An 18,633-nucleotide genomic window follows, 5' to 3' on the forward strand; every position below is an offset into this window, starting at 1 on the left:
CTATAAATACGGGAAAGTATAAATATGAATATCTGGCATTAAAACTTTTCAAAGTATTTTTAACACTAAAGAAAATACTTTTCTTTTATAAAAAGATTTCTCCAGGAAAGAAGGAACAACTCAAACATACTGTTTGAATATAGATTTCCTGATGATATGGTTACTTCCAATATTATGCTTCACCAGATTAGTAACACGAGATCTTAAAAGATGGTGGAATACAAGAGCAGTACTCCAATCTTCCCAGAGTTCCAGTGCAAATATGTACTTGTCCAAAGTGTATTTCTCAAACAATTAATTAATTTAATTATTAAGTAATTTACATAATTCTAGAATTAATCCATCCAGTTTTCAGATGAGAATTTGTCAGAGAAGCAGGGGACAGAGGAAAGGCAGCTGGGGCTGTGCTGCTCAGTGCCGGGGAGCAGGTAGTGATGTCCCCAAATCTGCAGCATCTCTGCTGCCCTGAGGAGCACCACTTGCCCAACCCAGAGAGCGGTAGCAGTAACTTGTGGCCAGTCTTTGTCAAACGATGTTACAAATTAAATAATGCAGCAAATCATGGCATTACTTACTCTTGGAGCAGCATTTGTCAGGAGAAATACCTCTTGTTTAAGCTAACTGATACAGTTGTAGGGTGGGCAAGGTTTCAGGTGCATGGTCCCTTGTGAGACTGGACAAAGCAAGAGCAAACTCCAGGCTAAATAATAGGATTACCATCCCTTAGTTTATCCTAATTACATTAATCAATTAGACAATTTGAGAGAAAAAGGATAATTGCTACCAGCAGCACAGGATTCAGTGGTAGCAGGGAGAGAGGTGAAAGTTTGTTAGCCTCTTGGCTACATGGAAGCAATTCACATTCTGGTTTTTTTTTACACTTCTGACAAGTGGACTAAATTACAGCACTGGACAAGTAAACAACAGCTCATTGCTACACCACTGCCATCCTGCAGCTCAGCGCAGTTGGGGAAATGGGAATTCTTCTATCCATCTATGGGCAGAGTCTTATGTTTTGTGCAATCTCAAGACCACATCTTCTGCCTGGCCATGTAGAATAGAATATAAACCATCTTAGAAGGATAAAGAGCTCATACTTTTTTATGCTGCTATTCCACTGTTTCTAACCTAAGTATTCTCTCTCAAGAAAAAGAAATAGTACACAAGAAAGTAATTTCTCTGCCTCTAAGATTTCTTGTACAAGTTATGGTTGCCAGAAAAATCTTTCCCACCTTCTCGCATCTACACTTGTAGCAATGGAGAGGACACAGCATGAATGCACAGACAATTGTGAGAAGCAGCACTGAGAATTGACCTGATATTTGTGGTGTCCAGAGGAACAGTCCTTGCCTCCCTTTTGCCAGGTCCATTGAAGTACAGAGATTTTCCATCGCTGAGCACGCCACAGCCTGTCCCAACCTGACCTCCTGTAATCTTGTACCAGAGAGGGCTTAGCTTCCTCTCAAACCTGTCGAACATCTCACTGTGATTAGGCACATTAGACACACAGGTTCCATGCGATGCTTTAAGAAAAAAAGAATATATGGGAGACGCTTTGGTGAAACTGTGCTGAACAGAGTAAAGGTCAGATACAGTACATTAGAAGATGGTTTTGTTGCAGCCACACGTGAGAAAGTATTGGGCTTTTCTAAGAAAATGCCCCCATGACAGGATTCTACCTTTTTAAATCTACTTTGCAAATTTTTGTAGGCAGAATAAGCCCTCTTCCTCTAAACTCTAAGATGGCTTATTTCACTAGGTGAAAAACAGTGGCGCTTTATGTTGATAAGACATTTTATGTAAACAGAAAAATATCACCCTTTTATTTTGTTTTAAATAAATTGAACAAAAGAAAGATGTTAGCATATTGCTTTGTTGGTACAGAGGGTTGAAAAGAGTTCAGCATGCAACTGATTGTGTCAATAATGTTTTTTCTTCATTGGATTTGTTTGAGATATTTTTGGTATTTCAGCACAAAAGTCCCTGAAACCACAACTGAGCAGAAATTTTCCACAGAAGGGCCTATCAGAACATATGTTCCCTCCTGGTCCCATGCCATCTGATGGCCAGGGAACTAAAAAACAACAGCAACTCTTTTGAAGATGATCCAAAGGCTTCTAAGCAGACTTTCTAGTTTATGATACTTTTTATTGTTTTCTCTTTTACCACTAGTCCCTTCCCATTCATACAGATGGTGATGTTCAAAGACTGTGGTTTCCAGAAACATCACCAGCGTTCACTGCCTTCAGCTGCTTGTTTTTACCTAAGCTGAATTTTATTTAACAATATGAAAAGATTCTTTCTGGCAGCCCATGAAATTTCTGTCACTGTGTATTCTTCCGGAGTATCAAAGAGGAAAAGCAAGATGCTAGATTTACAGCTTTAACTCAGCCAATGCTTACTGTAACTCCACCTAAAAGGTTATCTTACCTGTGTAACCCAGGTCGCAGAAACAGACCCCCGAGACACAGTCCCCGTGGCCGCTGCAGTAGTTGGGGCAAGGCTCAGAAATGTAAACGCCATCTAAGCCGAAGGGAGGCACGCTCTTGTGGGAGCTGCTCTCCTGGATCCAGCGGAATCGAGTCTTACTGTAGAGAAACGATGACCAAGTACACTGTTACCATTCCCAGCTTCAATGCCTGCTGGTCCTTGTTTGAGACTAAAAGGAGCTTTTCCTAAATTAGGCATTTGCAAATAAGATGCAAATACATGCCAGGAGAATATTTCTGACATCCTACATTTTGTGCAATTTCACTTAAGGATGTTTTTTTCCAGAATTTTTGGTTGTATTTTGACTTATTCTGTTTCTCTGGCCTGTATTCAACAGTGTGATGCAGAGAACAGATACGTGGTTTTGTCAGCAAGAGTGAATGATTAGACATGTCTTTGAAGGTGCCTTTCAAGACTCAGTTCGACCTGAACTGGAAGTTTTTAAGGCCAGGCTGGATGGGGCTCTGAGCAGTCTGATCTAGTGGGGGATGTTCCTGCCTATGGCAGGGGGGGTGGAACTAGATGATCTTTAAGGTCCCTTCCAACCCTGACAATTCTATGATTCTAAGAACTGCTAATTACACATTATAATCCCAGCATCCCATTTCTTACAGTACTTATGAAAGGAACTTTGTAATGCCAGTGACGCAAAGTTTATCGTGGGATTGTATAATTTTGAGTAAAAAAACTTGAAAAAAATAGAATAAAAATCATCCACTTTGTAAAAATAAAGGCAAATAACATGAATTACAGGATTTGTGGATAGAATTACTAAGATTTTATGTTGGATGACAACATCCAATTCCCAAATAACAGTGATCAAATCCTTAACTTGTGTTAACTGAAACTGCTCCAGGGATTTCAATGAGCCTATATGACTACTCCATCTGATGCACTGTACAGGAAATGTGTTGAAGAAAAAATACTTTGGTTATTAATTTTCAGTCTTTTAACTTTTAGCTGAATCATTTTATACGATCTCCAGAGAGGGGAACGGGATTTAAAATCCTGTTGTCAGTACAATGGATTAGCTCCTTCCTGCTCTGCCTAAAATGTAATGAACCTATTGCACTTTTTCTGCTGTGCACTGGGATTTGGTAGGTAGATGATCATCGTGCTAGTGCTCTGTACTGGCTGATGAAATGGGATAGCCCATGAACCATGCTTTCCAAAGTGACCTACAACAAATTCAGTTTTCAACATGTCAAGACCCTCATCTTACTCACAATACTTACATTTTCAATGTATTAGCTTCTTATTGCTGATCACTTTACCAAGCATAATGCCAAACAGATTGCTGCTATTGATTCTGCACTGCTTATTTTGGGTAAATCAAGTCAGATGGTGTCAGATCTGTGCAATTTGGCACCTGCTTTATTGGCTAACTACTGAAAAGAAGACAAACTTGTTATGGTACACACTGCTATTTCAACTCCTTGTGACAAAGGCACCAGCTCCCCTGCTACACAATACACTACAGACTCAAAATCTGTGCCTGGGCTTGAGGATGGGGAGCCTCTGGTAGGAGGATGAGGCTGAGAAGCTTCAACGAAATCCAGGTAAGAATGAGAAAAGCCTCCTGATTTCAAGGCTTGTTTGCACCTTCCACCATCTGATGTTTTTTCATGTGTATTAAAGTGCTGCTGAGGTCACACTTGCAGGTGAGCACAACTACGAAACCTCCCTCCCTTGGCTTCAGCTGTCCTGGCCACATTCAGTGACACAGCACGTAATGCAGCAGTTCAAGTATCCTTTTAGGGTTTCTTTGCCCAGTGGTAACTATAAAACTAATCCTGTTCAGATGGCTTATTTGATTCAAGCAACATCACTTTCTTGCCGTTGCCTCTGACCTAACTGATATGCATAGAGACAGACAGCACCATGATGAAGAGATTGATGTCATATTAAAATGTTTGGGGTTCCTTGTCGCTCTGTAGTAATTTTATAGACCTTTCTGACACCTTTAAAATGGAAAGCTTCTCCCTGGAGCGCACAGTGTATTTTTCCCAGATCTGAGGATTTTAAACACCACTTTTATTCACAGCTTTCAACTTTTTCCTAATGTACCATCAAAGAAGAGGCAGCTAATTCATAAGTACCACTGCCATCACTGGTTTACAATATACAGTACCTGGCTGCAAGCGACCTGGGGATAACAATAGTAATTCTTGTCCAGTCCTCAAAGTCACCCGTGTGGTACACAGTTGGCTCGCTGAGCTCCCGGGAGCTTCCCTCGCACCCTTTCATGCCTGGAGATGCTGGGTAGCAGCCCTCCTTCACGAGTGACCAGAACAGCCCAGCGTCATGTGAGTACTGGAGCAGAATGGGAGCAGAGCTGCTGTACTGGTTGGTGCAACCAATGTTCAGCTGCAAAAAAGCAGAGCATCAGACATAAGTTAAAGAAACCTATGCTGTTATTGGTATTCTTCATCTAGTGGGAGATGTCCCCGCCCATGGCAGGGGGTTGGAACTAGATGATCTTTAAGGTCCCTTCCAACCTAAACCATTTTATGAGTCTGCGATTTATTGGCAGCAAACCACCTTTGACTTTTTGGGGCTGGGAAGTTTAGCACTCTGGACACTTACCACTTGGAGTCCTACTGGCAATAATGACTGATGCTTGGAGAGTGTTTCCTACATGAATATCACATTTCTCAGGAAAAATTCCCACTATCCATCAGTTGAGGTTGCTGAGTTTACACCGCAAAGAACTTTTCAAAGTTCTTGGTGCATAGCAGGTCACAAAGAGCAAAGTCTATGCAAGCACCTGCATGCCCAGGAGGAGTGGGAGGAGCTGTAACCTTTGAGACCTATCCCGTCTTCTGTCCACTCAATGTACCCAGATGACCAACCTGACTTCCAGGTCCTCCCTGCCCTTGGCTGTGAGCCCTGACCACAACATAGTCATTGGTCTCACAGGAGTGATGTCTGAGGTTGTTGCTGTGGTTTGGGCCCCCAGAATACAACAAAATTGCATGAAGTAGTAAAATGCATATTGAAATGAGAACATAACCAAGGCAAAAAACAACTGCTGATTTGAAGTTTTCATTTGTCAAACTATCAGAAAAATATTATTTTCATTATTTTGTTGCAGAAATTCTACTCAAGCTGTAGAATGTAAACCAAAATCATTCATGCAAAATGAAATAATTTTTACGAATTATTGTCTTTGATCTTATCAATGCAAAATTATTCCAGGCAGCTATTTAAAATGGAAATACTACAAACTCAGGAAAGCTTTTAACCAGGTGTTTAAATATAAAACATGCAGATAGGGCTAACACATTTATGTGCAGGCCAGTTTAAAAGCTTTCCAAAAAAGAGAGGGTATAAATTCAGGCCTTAAATAATAGACTTAATAAGGAAGAAGTCACGTTCTCTGATACACTTTGTTTATGTTTTGTTTGTTTATGTTACATTGCCAAGTGTTTCAGTGATGGAAGGTGTATGAAACATTTTTTAGTATTGCTTTTTTATACTAAACATTTTTTGAGATGTTGTTGATCTTCAAATCTGCAGAACGGAGACTTAGTCAATGAAGTAGAGGAAAGGGGTCGAGAGGCAAATAGCATCTTTTACAGGCTAAATGGTATCTATGTATTGAAATAATTTTGGGGTTTAGATGGTTCAAAGTATAAAACTACAAGCAATACTCACTCAGAAATTGTACTGCAACCCCTCAGTTTGTACAGAATTTAATTAACAGAACTTTTAGATGAAATATGATTATTTTACAAATGCCATTATTTCTAACTAACTTTCCTGTTTATAGATTTGTGAGAATTATATTTGAAAAGCTGTCTGTAAACATCTGATCTCTTTAATAATTCCACTTGTAAATTATTCAATATCTGTATCCACCAATTATGTAAGGACCATGTATTTGTAGTGAGCTCATTAAAATTGCATTGCAACCAACCTCCAGAATTCACCAATGGGATTTCATTATAAACTCAATAAAATTTTGATTAGGGTTCAGAAACAAGAGCTTGTCAGAGTAAATACACTTTCTTTGGAGCCTATATTCTAATGTATTGTCAGACCACTGAAATTTCCGTAAGCCCTTTAAAGAAGAGAAGGCTAATTAGAGCCTATATTCATTGACACAATAAAAGTAAATTGTATGAAAAATCCATGCTGGAGTACGGAGCAGCTTGTAAGTCCTTAAATAGTTTAAAATACAAAAAATGTACGCAAACCACATTGGAGCTTTTGTAGTCATGGAGCCCCAGATGGGGTAAATCCTTTTTTCCCTTGACAGTGCAGTGGCATTTCCTAGTACTGACTTGAATATAATGACAATCTATTGTCATTTCTGAAATGGGCTGAAGAACAACAAGCTTTAAAACTTCTTCAGGGGAGTTAAAAAGCTCTCCGACACCAAGGTTTTGACTATCCTGTTAGAAAGCAGCTTGATATTTTATGCTATATGAATTCATACTTGTGCTTTTCACATCTTTTTAAGTAGAGGTATAATTTATAACTTTGTTTTGAACTGTGGCCTCAGTGACATCTTGCAAGTATTGACCAAGAGCAGTTTTACTGACATTCTGCAGGGAATTATGTTTAAGGAATACCTTGAACTGCAGGACGTATCCAGGCTTCAGAGTTAAATCACGAGTCACTGCAAACCGATCTCCATCTGATTTACCAAAGAGCATGGCGGAGGGGGTGGCAGAGCAGAAACTTTCATTTTTCGTCATCCCTTCATTGGCCAACATTAACCATACACTCAACTGGTTCATAGGGTAGTCAAATGCTGGTTTCTCATAAAAGTTCTGTTAGAAATCAAAAGTAAAGCAACAACAAGTACTACCATCTTGCAGTATGATTTCAGAATAATTCTCCAAACTATCAACTTCCAAATTTTGCAATTTTCATTTTCCATAATCTTCAAAAAATTTGATTTCCAAAATTCCGTGTTTGACTTTTTGAGGACATACATAATAACATCCTCTGTCATAAATATTAGTAGACTAATGGCTTTGTAATAAGATCCATGTTATTGCCACACAGAGACAGACACAGATGCAAACACTACAACTTTAAATACACCTAATATTGTCAAAGAAAAATCTATCAACAGAGAGGGCGATTCCTATTTCACAGGGATGCCCACAGCCTGTTCTTGATCATTACCTGTGGTAAAGTGGGATTAACAACAGGAATGATGTGCTTCTGCTTCTCTGACAAAATGATGATGTCATCAATGGCCCACTGGTCATACCCTTCCCCAGAAAACACGGGCTGCCACCAGCGAAACCTGGTGCAAGGTGTCTTGGCTGCAGCGGGCAGCTCCAGATAGACAAACCTGAAGAACAGAAATGCACAGAACTTTAAGGGAACACAGTTCGCAGAGAAATGAGTGAAATACCACTGAACCCAGAAAAGAGGCAGGAAAGCCAGTATCTATCTTACGTGTAGAAGTCCTCAGAAACCTTCTGCATATCTGGATATCTATTTATATGCTGCATGTCAAGAAGGTTTCTTTGTCCTTCATGTTTGCGAAGAATGTAAACTCTTTTAAGACAATGACTATTTTTTCCACTTTTACTATATTGCCTAGCACAATAATGAACTGATTTGAACTCTTCAGCTTTGAATTAAATTGTTCAGCTGATCCATATTCAGCAAGTCTTAACATCCTTCTGTTGCCAGCAAGTAATAGAGAAATATGCTGGCAAAATTAATTTTTCATTCTCCTCTACTGGTTGGTCCTATTTGTAGACAAAAGCATCCTTCTATTACAATGCAATAGATTACGCAGCAGAGTTTTCTGCTGTGGATAAAAATATTTCAGAATGGATCTTCATAAAAGAACTTTAGATCTTTTCAGATAGTTTGCTTTATGTTCAACTCAGGAAACACCTTACAAAAAGATGTTAAATAAAAGTTTCAAACCTAAACACATTTATGCTAAAAAATACAATAATCAGTTACTTGTTCAGTCCTATTTCAGACACCTTACATTTATGCATTTATACCTATATTCCTCTTGGCACTCTTTCTTTACACTACATGTTATTTTTCCCCATGGATTCTGCTTCACTTGCTGGTTAGACAGGGTGAGGTGGAACAATTGTTCAAGGCTACAGGGAACCTTCTTTTCCAGAGAATTCCTGGACTTATGTGTTAGAAAATAACGACTTGGAAAGTAAGGTCTGGACCATATTTGAAGCAGCAGAACAATAAATACGCAAGGCTATATCTAGTAAGAACCATCACTCTTGGTTACTCAGAGGGGCAAATGTTTTGTCTAAAAATACTGTATTAGATAGTCCAGCGATTAAGGTTTCAGTATGTAGCTTCTTTGTTGGATGTGTGCTATAATTTTGACAAAGTAAAGCTAAACCACCTGCCTAGTAGTTGAAGGGAAGGCGGTGGATGCAGCTTTTCTGGATTTTAGTAAGGCTTTTGGCACTGTTCCTCACAGCAACCTTATGGACAAGTTGTCCAACTGTGGCATGAGCAGGCTCACAGCGCGCTGAGTGAAGAACTGGCTGAAGGGCAGAGCTCGAAGAGTTGTAGTGAACGGGGCTACAGCTGGCTGGCAACGGGTTCTCAGGGTTCAAATCTAGGGCCAGTTCTGTTCAATTTGATTATTGGGATGCAGGAGTTGAATGCACTATTGGCACGTTTGCTGATGATTCCAAACTGGGAGGTGCTACTGATTCTCTTGAGTGACAAGAGACCTTGCAGAGGCATCTAGATAGATCAGAGCAGTGGACAATCATTAGAGGGATGAAATTTAACAAGACCGAATGCCAGATTCTGCACCTCGGATGGAGTAACACCAGGCATAACTATGAATTGGGAGGTGAGTGGCTGGAGGGAGCCATGCAGAAGGGATCTGGGGGTGCTGGTTGGCAGCAGGCTCAATACATGTCAGCTGTGTGCCCTGGCAGCCAAGAGGGCAAACCCCATCCAGGGCTGCATCAAACATGGTATGGACCAGCTGGTCCAAAGAAGAGATTGTCCTGCTCTATTCAGTGCTGGTGCAGCCTCACCTTGAGTACTGTGTGCAGTTCTGGGCCCCATGATTTAAGGATGTGAAGGTCCTTGAATGCACCCAGAGAAGGGTAACAAATCTGGCAAAAGGGCTGCAAGGAATAACCTATGAACAGTAGCTAAGGACCCTGAGCTTGTCTGGTTTGAAGAAAAGGAGGTTGAGAGGTGACTTCATGGCTCTCTACAGCTTCCTGAGGAGGGGAAGTGGAAAGGGAGGTGCTGTGATCTTCTCCCTGGTATCTGGTGACGGGGCATCTGGGAATGGTTCAAAGCTGTGCCAGGGGAGGTTTAGACTGGACATTAGGAAGCATTTCTATACCACAAGGGTGAACAAATACCAGAACATACTTCCTAGAGATGTGGTCAATGTCCGAGGTCTGTCAGTGTTTTAAGAGGCATTTGGGCAATGTCTTAATAACATGCTTTTGGTCAGCCCTGCATTGGTCAGAGAATTGGACTAGGTGATAACTGTAGGTCCCTTCCAACTGAAATTCAATTAAATGCTATTCTATTCTATTCTATTCTAGTCTAGTCTAGTCTAGTCTTGTTCTCACTAATGTTTTTATACTCCCAAATCTCTAGATCACCCTTAGAATATGACAGTTTGCTGAGTTACCAGAATCCTTCTGAAAACGTTCATTGCAATGCAAAACAACACGATAGAAAGATAAAATTGTTTACATATTTAAAGACATGAACTACAGGTAATAGAAATAATGTTAATACCTATGCAGACAAATGCAATTTAAATTTTCACTGCCAAGTTATCTTACAGAAAATTTGAAATGCTGAACATGATTTTGTCTCCACAAATATTTCTTTGAAGGAGTTTTTGTTGCATGTGATGCTAATACATGTTCATTATATCTAAAACCAGAGTTGGAGGAAATGGCAGATTTCTACATCTCTTTTGGGAAACTTCCGTATTTGCTTGTCGATATTTTGCAGATATTAGAATTTTTGTCATGTTTTATATGGGAGACGAGTGAATGGAAACTTTATGTTTTTCTTTAGTCTTTTTGAGGTCCAGTATCCTTAGTTTTTTTCCTTCCTAGTGACAAGAGTTTGCTGTGGCAGCCTGGAAAAGTTTCCATATAATGATCTCTTTTAAACATTATATCTTGAAATTGTTATTCATGTTTTCATAAATTGAGAAGTAGTGTAACAAACTGATGCAGTATGGATTTAGTTTAGATCAACATTATACCTTGGTTTGCTGAAGTCAGAAAAATACATTTCTGCTAGTAGCTGCCAGTTGATACCACCGTTATTGCTGTACTGCAGCAGCACACCTTCTTCTCTGCTGTCTGGTTTATTGCATGAAGAACTGTCTCCTCCTATCTGGATGTAAAACTGGACAAAATCCACCCAGGTTGTGTCCAAATCCCAGCTTACCAACTGTCTTTTTCCAGCCTATAACACAAAGAACAGAGGGACAATAATAATACTAAACCTGACCCATTTGGTATGAATAGACACACTGAAAGTCCAACACAGATGAATATTGCACAAAATATAGGGCACTGAATTTTGTGTTTACATGACTTTTTTTCAACGTTTCAGACAATGATTCTGCTTGGCCATCCTTTATGTCTTAATCACCCTGATGAGATCCCACAGGAATTTTTATTTTTAGATTTCAACGCACAATGCAACTTCACAACACAAGTCCTACACAACTATTTTATGAAATTCCTTCAATGTCCCAATATCTTCAGAAGACAAAGAGCAGATGCTGGATATCCTGAAAATCAGAGCTAAATTTTTAAGTATTCAGTTTTTTAATGATAAAGCATAAAGCACTAAAAGGTAATTTCTGAAGTCTCGTCTCCCCAGTCAAATCTTGCACTGTATAGGATTACCTGATCATCTGAAATTGTAGCCCCTACAATACCCACTGCTTGCAGCCCATCTCCTACACAGTAACAAGGGAGTGGCATTTGTTCCCACACAAGACTATGCTCTTTTCCTAATAAGTGTTGTAAATCAAGACTGTCTCAACTAAACCCTGTGGATTTGAGTATACCTAAGCATGGCTGAGAGAAGAAAACAGCCTCATAAAATTTAGTGAACAGCTTTTCCAAGGATGTTTTTCAGATCTAGCAGGAAATAGCTCTTGGACGTCTACATTGTGGTCAACACAGTCACTTTGTGCATGTTGACAAAGGAAGACAGAGCCTATTCAGCTAAAAAAAAGGCTTTAAGATTTGTAAGAGCTTTTTATTATAACTGAAATTATCCCATTTCCTTCTTCCCTTCATGTCTTGGTACTTGAGGCTGAGCTTGTGGGGTTGCACATCAATAAGATGCTGATATGTGATATGAAGCTGGCCATGGCAAGGCAGGACATGGGCTGAAAGTGGTGTCCCCACAGAGGTGACCCACGTGCCCCACACCTGGCACAGCCCTGCCTTGGCACAATGTCATGCCTCCCCAAGGTTTTATAGGTAAGAAAAAGACAAACACATGCAGCTGGAGGGAGGATGCAGGGATCATGTGTCTGCATTCATTAAAAGTAGCTTGCAACCCAGCACGACCCTCTAAAATGGACCAGAACTGGCAACAGGTCTACTGTTTCTAATTCCCTAATAAATCACAGGTTCGTGTCAATTTCCAAGCATAAAAAGGTATCACAAAGGAAAATCTGGCCTAAGTTATAAAATGATGTCTGTGTTTTATGTAATATTTATATTTTTCTCCGTCCCACTTGCGCATACATGATCCTCCTGACAAATACCCAGACAGATTTGAGATAAGCAAGTTACGTGATCTAGCTGAGCATTAAGTAACAAGATTTAAATACTCTTCCAGTCCTCACCTCTTTCCTTTTTTTCCCCAGTACAAAGTAAACTTAGCACAAATAAATGTCTATTTCTTTCTTTTGCAGAACATTTCTCCTTGCTAGTGTTGCAGCCTGGGTCCATAGCTCATTTGTAGACTCTACCAAGTAGGACACATCATGTTGCTACACTAATTTCTGGAAGATGAATGGTTTTGTTATTGAAACTTGGTTGACTTGCACTAGTGACTGACAGCTGAAACCTTTGAAGAATCCTTTGACCCTCAAAAAGCTCATTTAGGATAGATTCATATTGATTTGGTCTTGAATGATGCCTGCTGTTTTGGTTTACTTGGTGGTTTATGCGAAGCTGAGCAAAGCCCTCCTGGATGGTGCAATGAGAGTGAGATGGGCTCAGACTTGGGAGCTTCCCAGTGCAGCCGCATGTGTCTAACACTGGCCAAGGTGACGCTGATAATCTCTCAGTAGTTTGGTTTCACAGCTTCATTTGGAAACCCGCAGGAATTTGAAATTATCATAATCAAATCAAACTAGTAATAGATAATAAAGATGCCCCATGGGCAGGTGTGCCCTAGCTGGTTGAGGGTTCTCAACGCACTGACCTGCAGTGGGTCAAGCTCTGGTTGCAAAACTACTCCAGGTGGGTTTTTCCATACCTACACCCCACAGCAGCTCTGCCTGCCAAAGAGTTAACCACAGAAGCACATTAGCTGAGAAAGGACCAGAGTGTCATCAAACCTCAGAGGAATTGCAAGAGGTAACTGAAAGGGCTCTGTATTCTGAACACACCTACAATTGATTAAAATGAGTTGTAAAACAAAAGGGAGAGGGTCAGTAGAACAAAGCCAACATTAATTCTAGTGGAAATAATTGATTATGGCAGTAAAAATTAGACATTCAAATAAAAAGTGGCTATTTGAGCAAATGAAAAGAAACGAAGCCTGTGAATATGAGCTCCCAAAACAAAGCAGAACCATTGGGTAGCAAAAAAAATATTTTTTTATTATCTACCAGCATGGCCACTAGATGCCTTGAAAAAGATCTACACAGTAATTAAATAAAATACCTTCTGTTGATGGCATACAGACTGCTACTACTCAAGAAATGAATGATAACCTAACCCTTAGAGATCAATAGAGAGAAGCCAAGAATTTCTAAATGAGTTTTTCACTCCTTAGCAGAAATCAGCAGAAAGATCATAGCAGGTTAATTCTAATTTAGCAAACTGCTTTTGAGAAACTTGGCATAAGGAACTGAGCCAGAAGGAAAAACATCTAACAGAGAAGACAATTATATATAAAAAAATCCAATTATCACAATTAGCTGGTTCTACTGATTAGTCTATTATGAAATTTTCAGCGTAGAGCTGCATTTCCAGGGGAGCTGGATGTGAGACTATGTAGGAGTGCTGAAAATTATTTGATGGGTTAGATTTTTGTAATGAGGTAAACAACACACAATTACACAGCGTTGCATATTAGGTTATTCTTCTGGGACTAATCTGGCTCTCATGACAGCAGTGACAGTTTGATCAAACCTTTAAAAGAGAAGCACATAGCTGCATTTATACTCTTCCTTTCAATTAAGAACAAAACAAAATCCAGTACTAGACCTGAGAATCAACAATAAAAAATAAATCTGTGACTACAACCCCACAATCTTACATCTGGTCATAAAAATATCTTTTTATTTTAGTTATAATTGCTATTAATTAGCAGAATTCCTTGTATCTCTTTCCTGCTCTACTATTTTTGTCTGCAAAGCATCCAAATTACACAAAAGAGTGTCCTCCTACAGGCTAACCACTTAATAAAATTCTGAAGGGGTTGTTTCTTCACCAGTTTTGGTCTTGTGACTGCGAATTAATCTGCTTGTCCCCTGGAAAGCCAACCTTTCTCCAGCCCTCGCCCAGAGCAATACAGAATGAACCAATGTGAGCTGCTGGATGCTGAGAAAGAGCCGAGTCTTAAAACAGAAAATGCATAATCAAGGGAGTATGACTGCACACACTTCCCAGCACACTGGCGATTTGCTTCCTTCCATTATAGCTGGAATTTCTTGAATACATAATGCACGTGTCTTTCCTTATCTTTTGTGATTGCTTTGTTCTTTACCTGCAGAGCACAGCTGTGCTGCTTAATGCACTTCTCACGCTGCGTGCAGCTTTCTTTGCCATACAACTGTATCATGCTCCATTTGAACCTACAGTACGTGCCTTTTTCTGCCTCCCACCTCTCACTAGTACCTTGTTGAAGTAGAGCGAGGAGCCAGATGAGATGACTCCACAGCCTTCTTCAGGCTTGACAATCTCTCCCCCAATAATTTCCTGCCACTCTGTCTTTAGGCTGTCTGAGTTCTCAAAATCAGACATGACAGTCGAAGGAAGGGCATTTTCAGGCTGACATTCAGTACCTCGAAACCCTGAGTCACACCTGGAAGGAAGCATAAATGTAACAAGCATTTAAACACTTTATTTGACGCTGACAATACGTAAAGTGATGCAATGACCTTTTGAAACTCGGTGTGAAATAACAAATCACTCCGGGATTAGAATTTTTGATCTTGGAAACAAATTAATGTAAAAAAAAGCTATGTCTTATTCCTAAAAAACCAACCCCTGTCATGTCCGGGAGGTTTGAATCTGGTGGACAGTAGTCTGTGCCCTTGATATTGCACCTGGCCTGACAGTGGCTGACAAGCAGAGCTGAGCTGGTCCCTGGCATCCTTCTGACCCAGTGAAGCAGCTCCGGCACTAAGCTGGTCCCAGGAGTCCTTGTGCAAAGGGCTGCAGGGGCCACCAGGAGACCTGCTGCAGGGCAGCTCTGTGCACTGAAAGATCTTTCAGTGCCTGGATCTGCCAAGGGTAAGGGTTCTTGGACAGAGAGCTGAGGAGCAGCCTGTTGTTAATGTCCCTTTAATGACTAACCACTCCCCAGTACTTTTATTTTGAGATGTTTAATCTAAAAATAAGAACAATAAAAAAAAAAGAGGGATGCAAAATAATAGGAAACTTAAAGTGTCAGGAGACCACTGTTGAGAGGAATTGGAAAAACGTTCATACCTGCAAACTCCATGGTCGCACCAGCCGTGCCCACTGCACATGTTGGGACACTGCTGCCCGATGTAGATGTTGTCTAAGGCCCATTCGTCTTGGGCTGTGTAGTAGCACTGACTCCAGCGGAAACGTGTGGCACTGGACCTTAAAACCAACAACAACATTTTAATTTGTGGTTTACAGAACTGTAATTTGTGGTTTACAGAACTGTAGGAAAAAAGATAAAATGCAGCTATAAAAAATAAAGTAGTTGATTAGACTATGACAGTACAGCCTGGAAAGACTGGCACAACTAAAGACAGATTTTTGTAAATTAACTTTCTATGTGATGCCACTTGTTTAATAGAGCTATATAAGGGACTTTCCAGTTGTTAATGACATTTTTGAGGAAGATTGCAGAGGTATTACAGGGACTTTGTGTATTATTTTAAAATAAACCTGTCAATGAATATGATTGGATTTTTACTGAGTGCCATTCTGTGATGGTCATATCTTGTGAAACTAGAATCTAGAATTAGGATCTAGAGCCTGACTGATTTTTATGTCTTGGTCACAGCCAACAGGCTACAAGTTGTGTAAAAAAATTCTTCTAATATTTATTATAAAAAATTAAAGTTCTTGATTGTGTTTCTCCCTTTTGAACACTAGCTATTTCCATTCAACAACAGTCGATTGGGTTTTTTAGGTATAGAAATTTCTTTTTTGCCAGTATGATTCTAAACTAGATTTTGCTCACATAACACTGGGATGTTGTGACCACAAGTTTTCACAAAGACCCTATTTCATAGCACCTATTTCTTTCTACATTGCAAATAGCTTGCTTTTGGCTAGCTACCAAAAAAAAAATCTGCAATTCCCAAGGTCTGTGGTAGGGAATCATTGCATTAGATTACCTACCTACATATAACTAAGGTTTGGATTTTTGTAATATTCTTCAAGCAGAAAGCTTTTTTATAGACTTTTTTCTTTCTAGTTAAGTAGTTTCTCTTCAACAGCTTTATTTTTCTTTATTATAGCCCAGTCAGTTAACATTATCTATTCAAAAGTCCTTGATGCTGGCCCTCTAGGAGACTGTCCACTGTGACATTGACATTTGCCATTCCGAGTGACTCCTGCTAGCCAAATCCAGCCTGACTTTTACCACCTTCAGACAGTAAGCCTGTAGAAGAAACTGAATCACGAGAAGAGTAATTTTGGTGACCATCCAGGTTTTCCAAGCTGTCCTGCCAACCTGTGCATATCCAACAGGTTACAGGTGTTGGCTAGTGGTAGCTCCCACCTAGTGGGTGCAGGAACCCTCCACTCCATGACCATGGCAGAATGAGATTAAGAAAAATACATTGCATGTGATGTGAAGCAAAGATAGGAAATAGTTCATTGTGAAGTAATAAAGTTGGCTGTGCCTGCTGTGTGATGGCTCTCGGAAAAAAAAGGGCGATGGGGGCACTGCAGGCATTGAGGCTGGGTTGCAGAGCTGAGGAGGGGATCGACAGGGAAAGCAAGGCTGACTGTGGAGAATCAAAAATCAAACTTTAAATTGGCAGAGCCTGTGTCTGGCCAAGGACTGACTGGGTAAGAAGCATGAAGTTTCTGCAAGAAGTAGGAGCTTCTTTCCTGGCTTGTTTCTGAGCCATATGGCTATGCTATGATGGCACAGGATATACTGCTGTTACTCTAATTTGATCCTCACACCCCAGAATTTATGTAGAATATGACCTATTAAAATGAATACTGTAAAGGTGTCTGAGCCACCTGCTCTCAATGTATGGAAGTGAAAAAATGTACAGAGAACACCTGTGCAGCTAAAATGGACAGTATGGCAGAGCAGCTACCCCTCCAGTCACATGCTGGAAGCATTCAAAGATTGCTTTAGCACATGCTTGGAGAAAATTTAAAAATATTGATTTTTAACTTCTTTCACAAAAAAAGTGAATCTGCCCAAGGGCTTGATTTTTAATTGAAATGAATCTTGATGTCTGGTGTAAGTATCTGCTTGATATTGCAAATACTGTAAGCATTTCTACAGCACACAGAGTTAATCTGCAGGGGCAGATCCACGATTAAATACTCCCTCAGGATATAACATATTGATGGGTTACATTACAAGAGCTATGAATTATCCATTAAAAGTGCACAATGCCAGTAATCTGCACATGAAGGACTTCCTAGACTTGCATAGGCACAACGGACAGTCAATATTCTTCGCAGTTATTTACTGGGTGGTTTAGGAGTTCCCTGAAGCCAGCACATCACCTTGGCAGTGGTGTTTGCGTTCACTACAGACTGTCAAGAGCATCACAGAGAGCCCTGACAGATAATGCATGATGTGCTGAAGAAAATAACAATACTGAAACTGAAGAAGGATTTAAAGCAGGCAATGCTTCCCCTTAGCCCCCATGACGTCCCAGCACAATGAAATTGTGCCATGTTGTTTGCCCAGGTGGCAGGAGGGAGCTGGGCTCCTCCAGTTTTCCTTAGCAAAGGTGTGTGAGTAGAGCCAGGGTGTGCGACTCTACAGCCCAGGGGTGTTTACAGCAAATTGGGAGAGATTTATGGTGATACAGGGGCAATTTCACCATCTTGTGCAAGTCTCATGGTGCCCAGGGAGTGGTGGTGGGTCTTGAACAGAGTTTCCGCTGCTGCTTGGTGTGACATTGACGGTGCTTCCTCAGCCACTGCTGGATGCAAATGTCCCTGCGGTGTGGCTGTGCAGGAACACCATGGCTGGTTTTGGGGCACCAGGATCACACCCGCCTTACGCAAAGAGTTTGGAGAGCCTGCTCGCGGATAGTAACAAATTACACCTCAGTGCCCAGGGGGGAACTGCACCTGAAACCCCACCAAGAAGACCAAGAAGACCCCTGTGCAGCACCGCTGGAGGGCCATTCCCAGGGTGCTGATAGCCTGTCCTGGGGCTTCATGTGGCTTCACCTGAGCAAAATTTTTCCCTGGACAGGCTCCTTGTCTCCCTCCTGCTCCAGGGGACTCTCATCCTGCCAGGCACAGGTCACAGAGCCATACGCTGCCGGGATAGCTCCATCTTCCTCTTCGGGTCTCAGACGTTGGCTACGCATCAAGGTGAGCGTGAGCTCGACTCCGTCTGTTACTTAGCAGCTCCCCCAGATGAACACAATGATGATGAGAAATTTGTTTCCCTCATTTAAGAGGATAGGAGGAAGGAGGGAGTGGTGTTGCCACTTGGAGATGAATATGCGTCTGAAAATAGTAAATTCGCAGACAACACCAAGATGGGGGGAAGTGTTGATCTGCTGGAGGGTAG

The 18,633-nt window shown here is 40.7% G+C and overlaps 1 protein-coding gene across 1 annotated transcript in view; it reads right to left on the reverse strand.

Annotated features, from left to right (window-relative positions):
• LOC104275131 (reelin-like) overlaps window positions 1-18,427 on the reverse strand; it is a gene marked incomplete at its 3' end in the record, with an annotated part of 41,304 nt that extends 22,877 nt beyond the window's left edge. Inside the window, exons 1-9 of the mRNA XM_009870999.1 lie at window positions 18,285-18,427; window positions 15,360-15,497; window positions 14,544-14,730; window positions 10,706-10,911; window positions 7,630-7,801; window positions 7,068-7,268; window positions 4,622-4,857; window positions 2,431-2,588; window positions 1,316-1,523 (exon numbers count right to left, since the gene is read on the reverse strand). Coding sequence (XP_009869301.1) covers window positions 1,316-1,523; window positions 2,431-2,588; window positions 4,622-4,857; window positions 7,068-7,268; window positions 7,630-7,801; window positions 10,706-10,911; window positions 14,544-14,730; window positions 15,360-15,497; window positions 18,285-18,427 — 1,649 coding nt within the window. The remainder of the gene's footprint in view (window positions 1-1,315; window positions 1,524-2,430; window positions 2,589-4,621; window positions 4,858-7,067; window positions 7,269-7,629; window positions 7,802-10,705; window positions 10,912-14,543; window positions 14,731-15,359; window positions 15,498-18,284) is intronic.
• Between the last annotated feature and the right edge of the window lie 206 nt (window positions 18,428-18,633).

Source organism: Apaloderma vittatum, unplaced genomic scaffold (genome assembly GCF_000703405.1).
Source record: "Apaloderma vittatum isolate BGI_N311 unplaced genomic scaffold, ASM70340v1 scaffold24006, whole genome shotgun sequence".
In the NCBI taxonomy this organism is placed as follows: Eukaryota; Metazoa; Chordata; class Aves; order Trogoniformes; family Trogonidae; genus Apaloderma; species Apaloderma vittatum.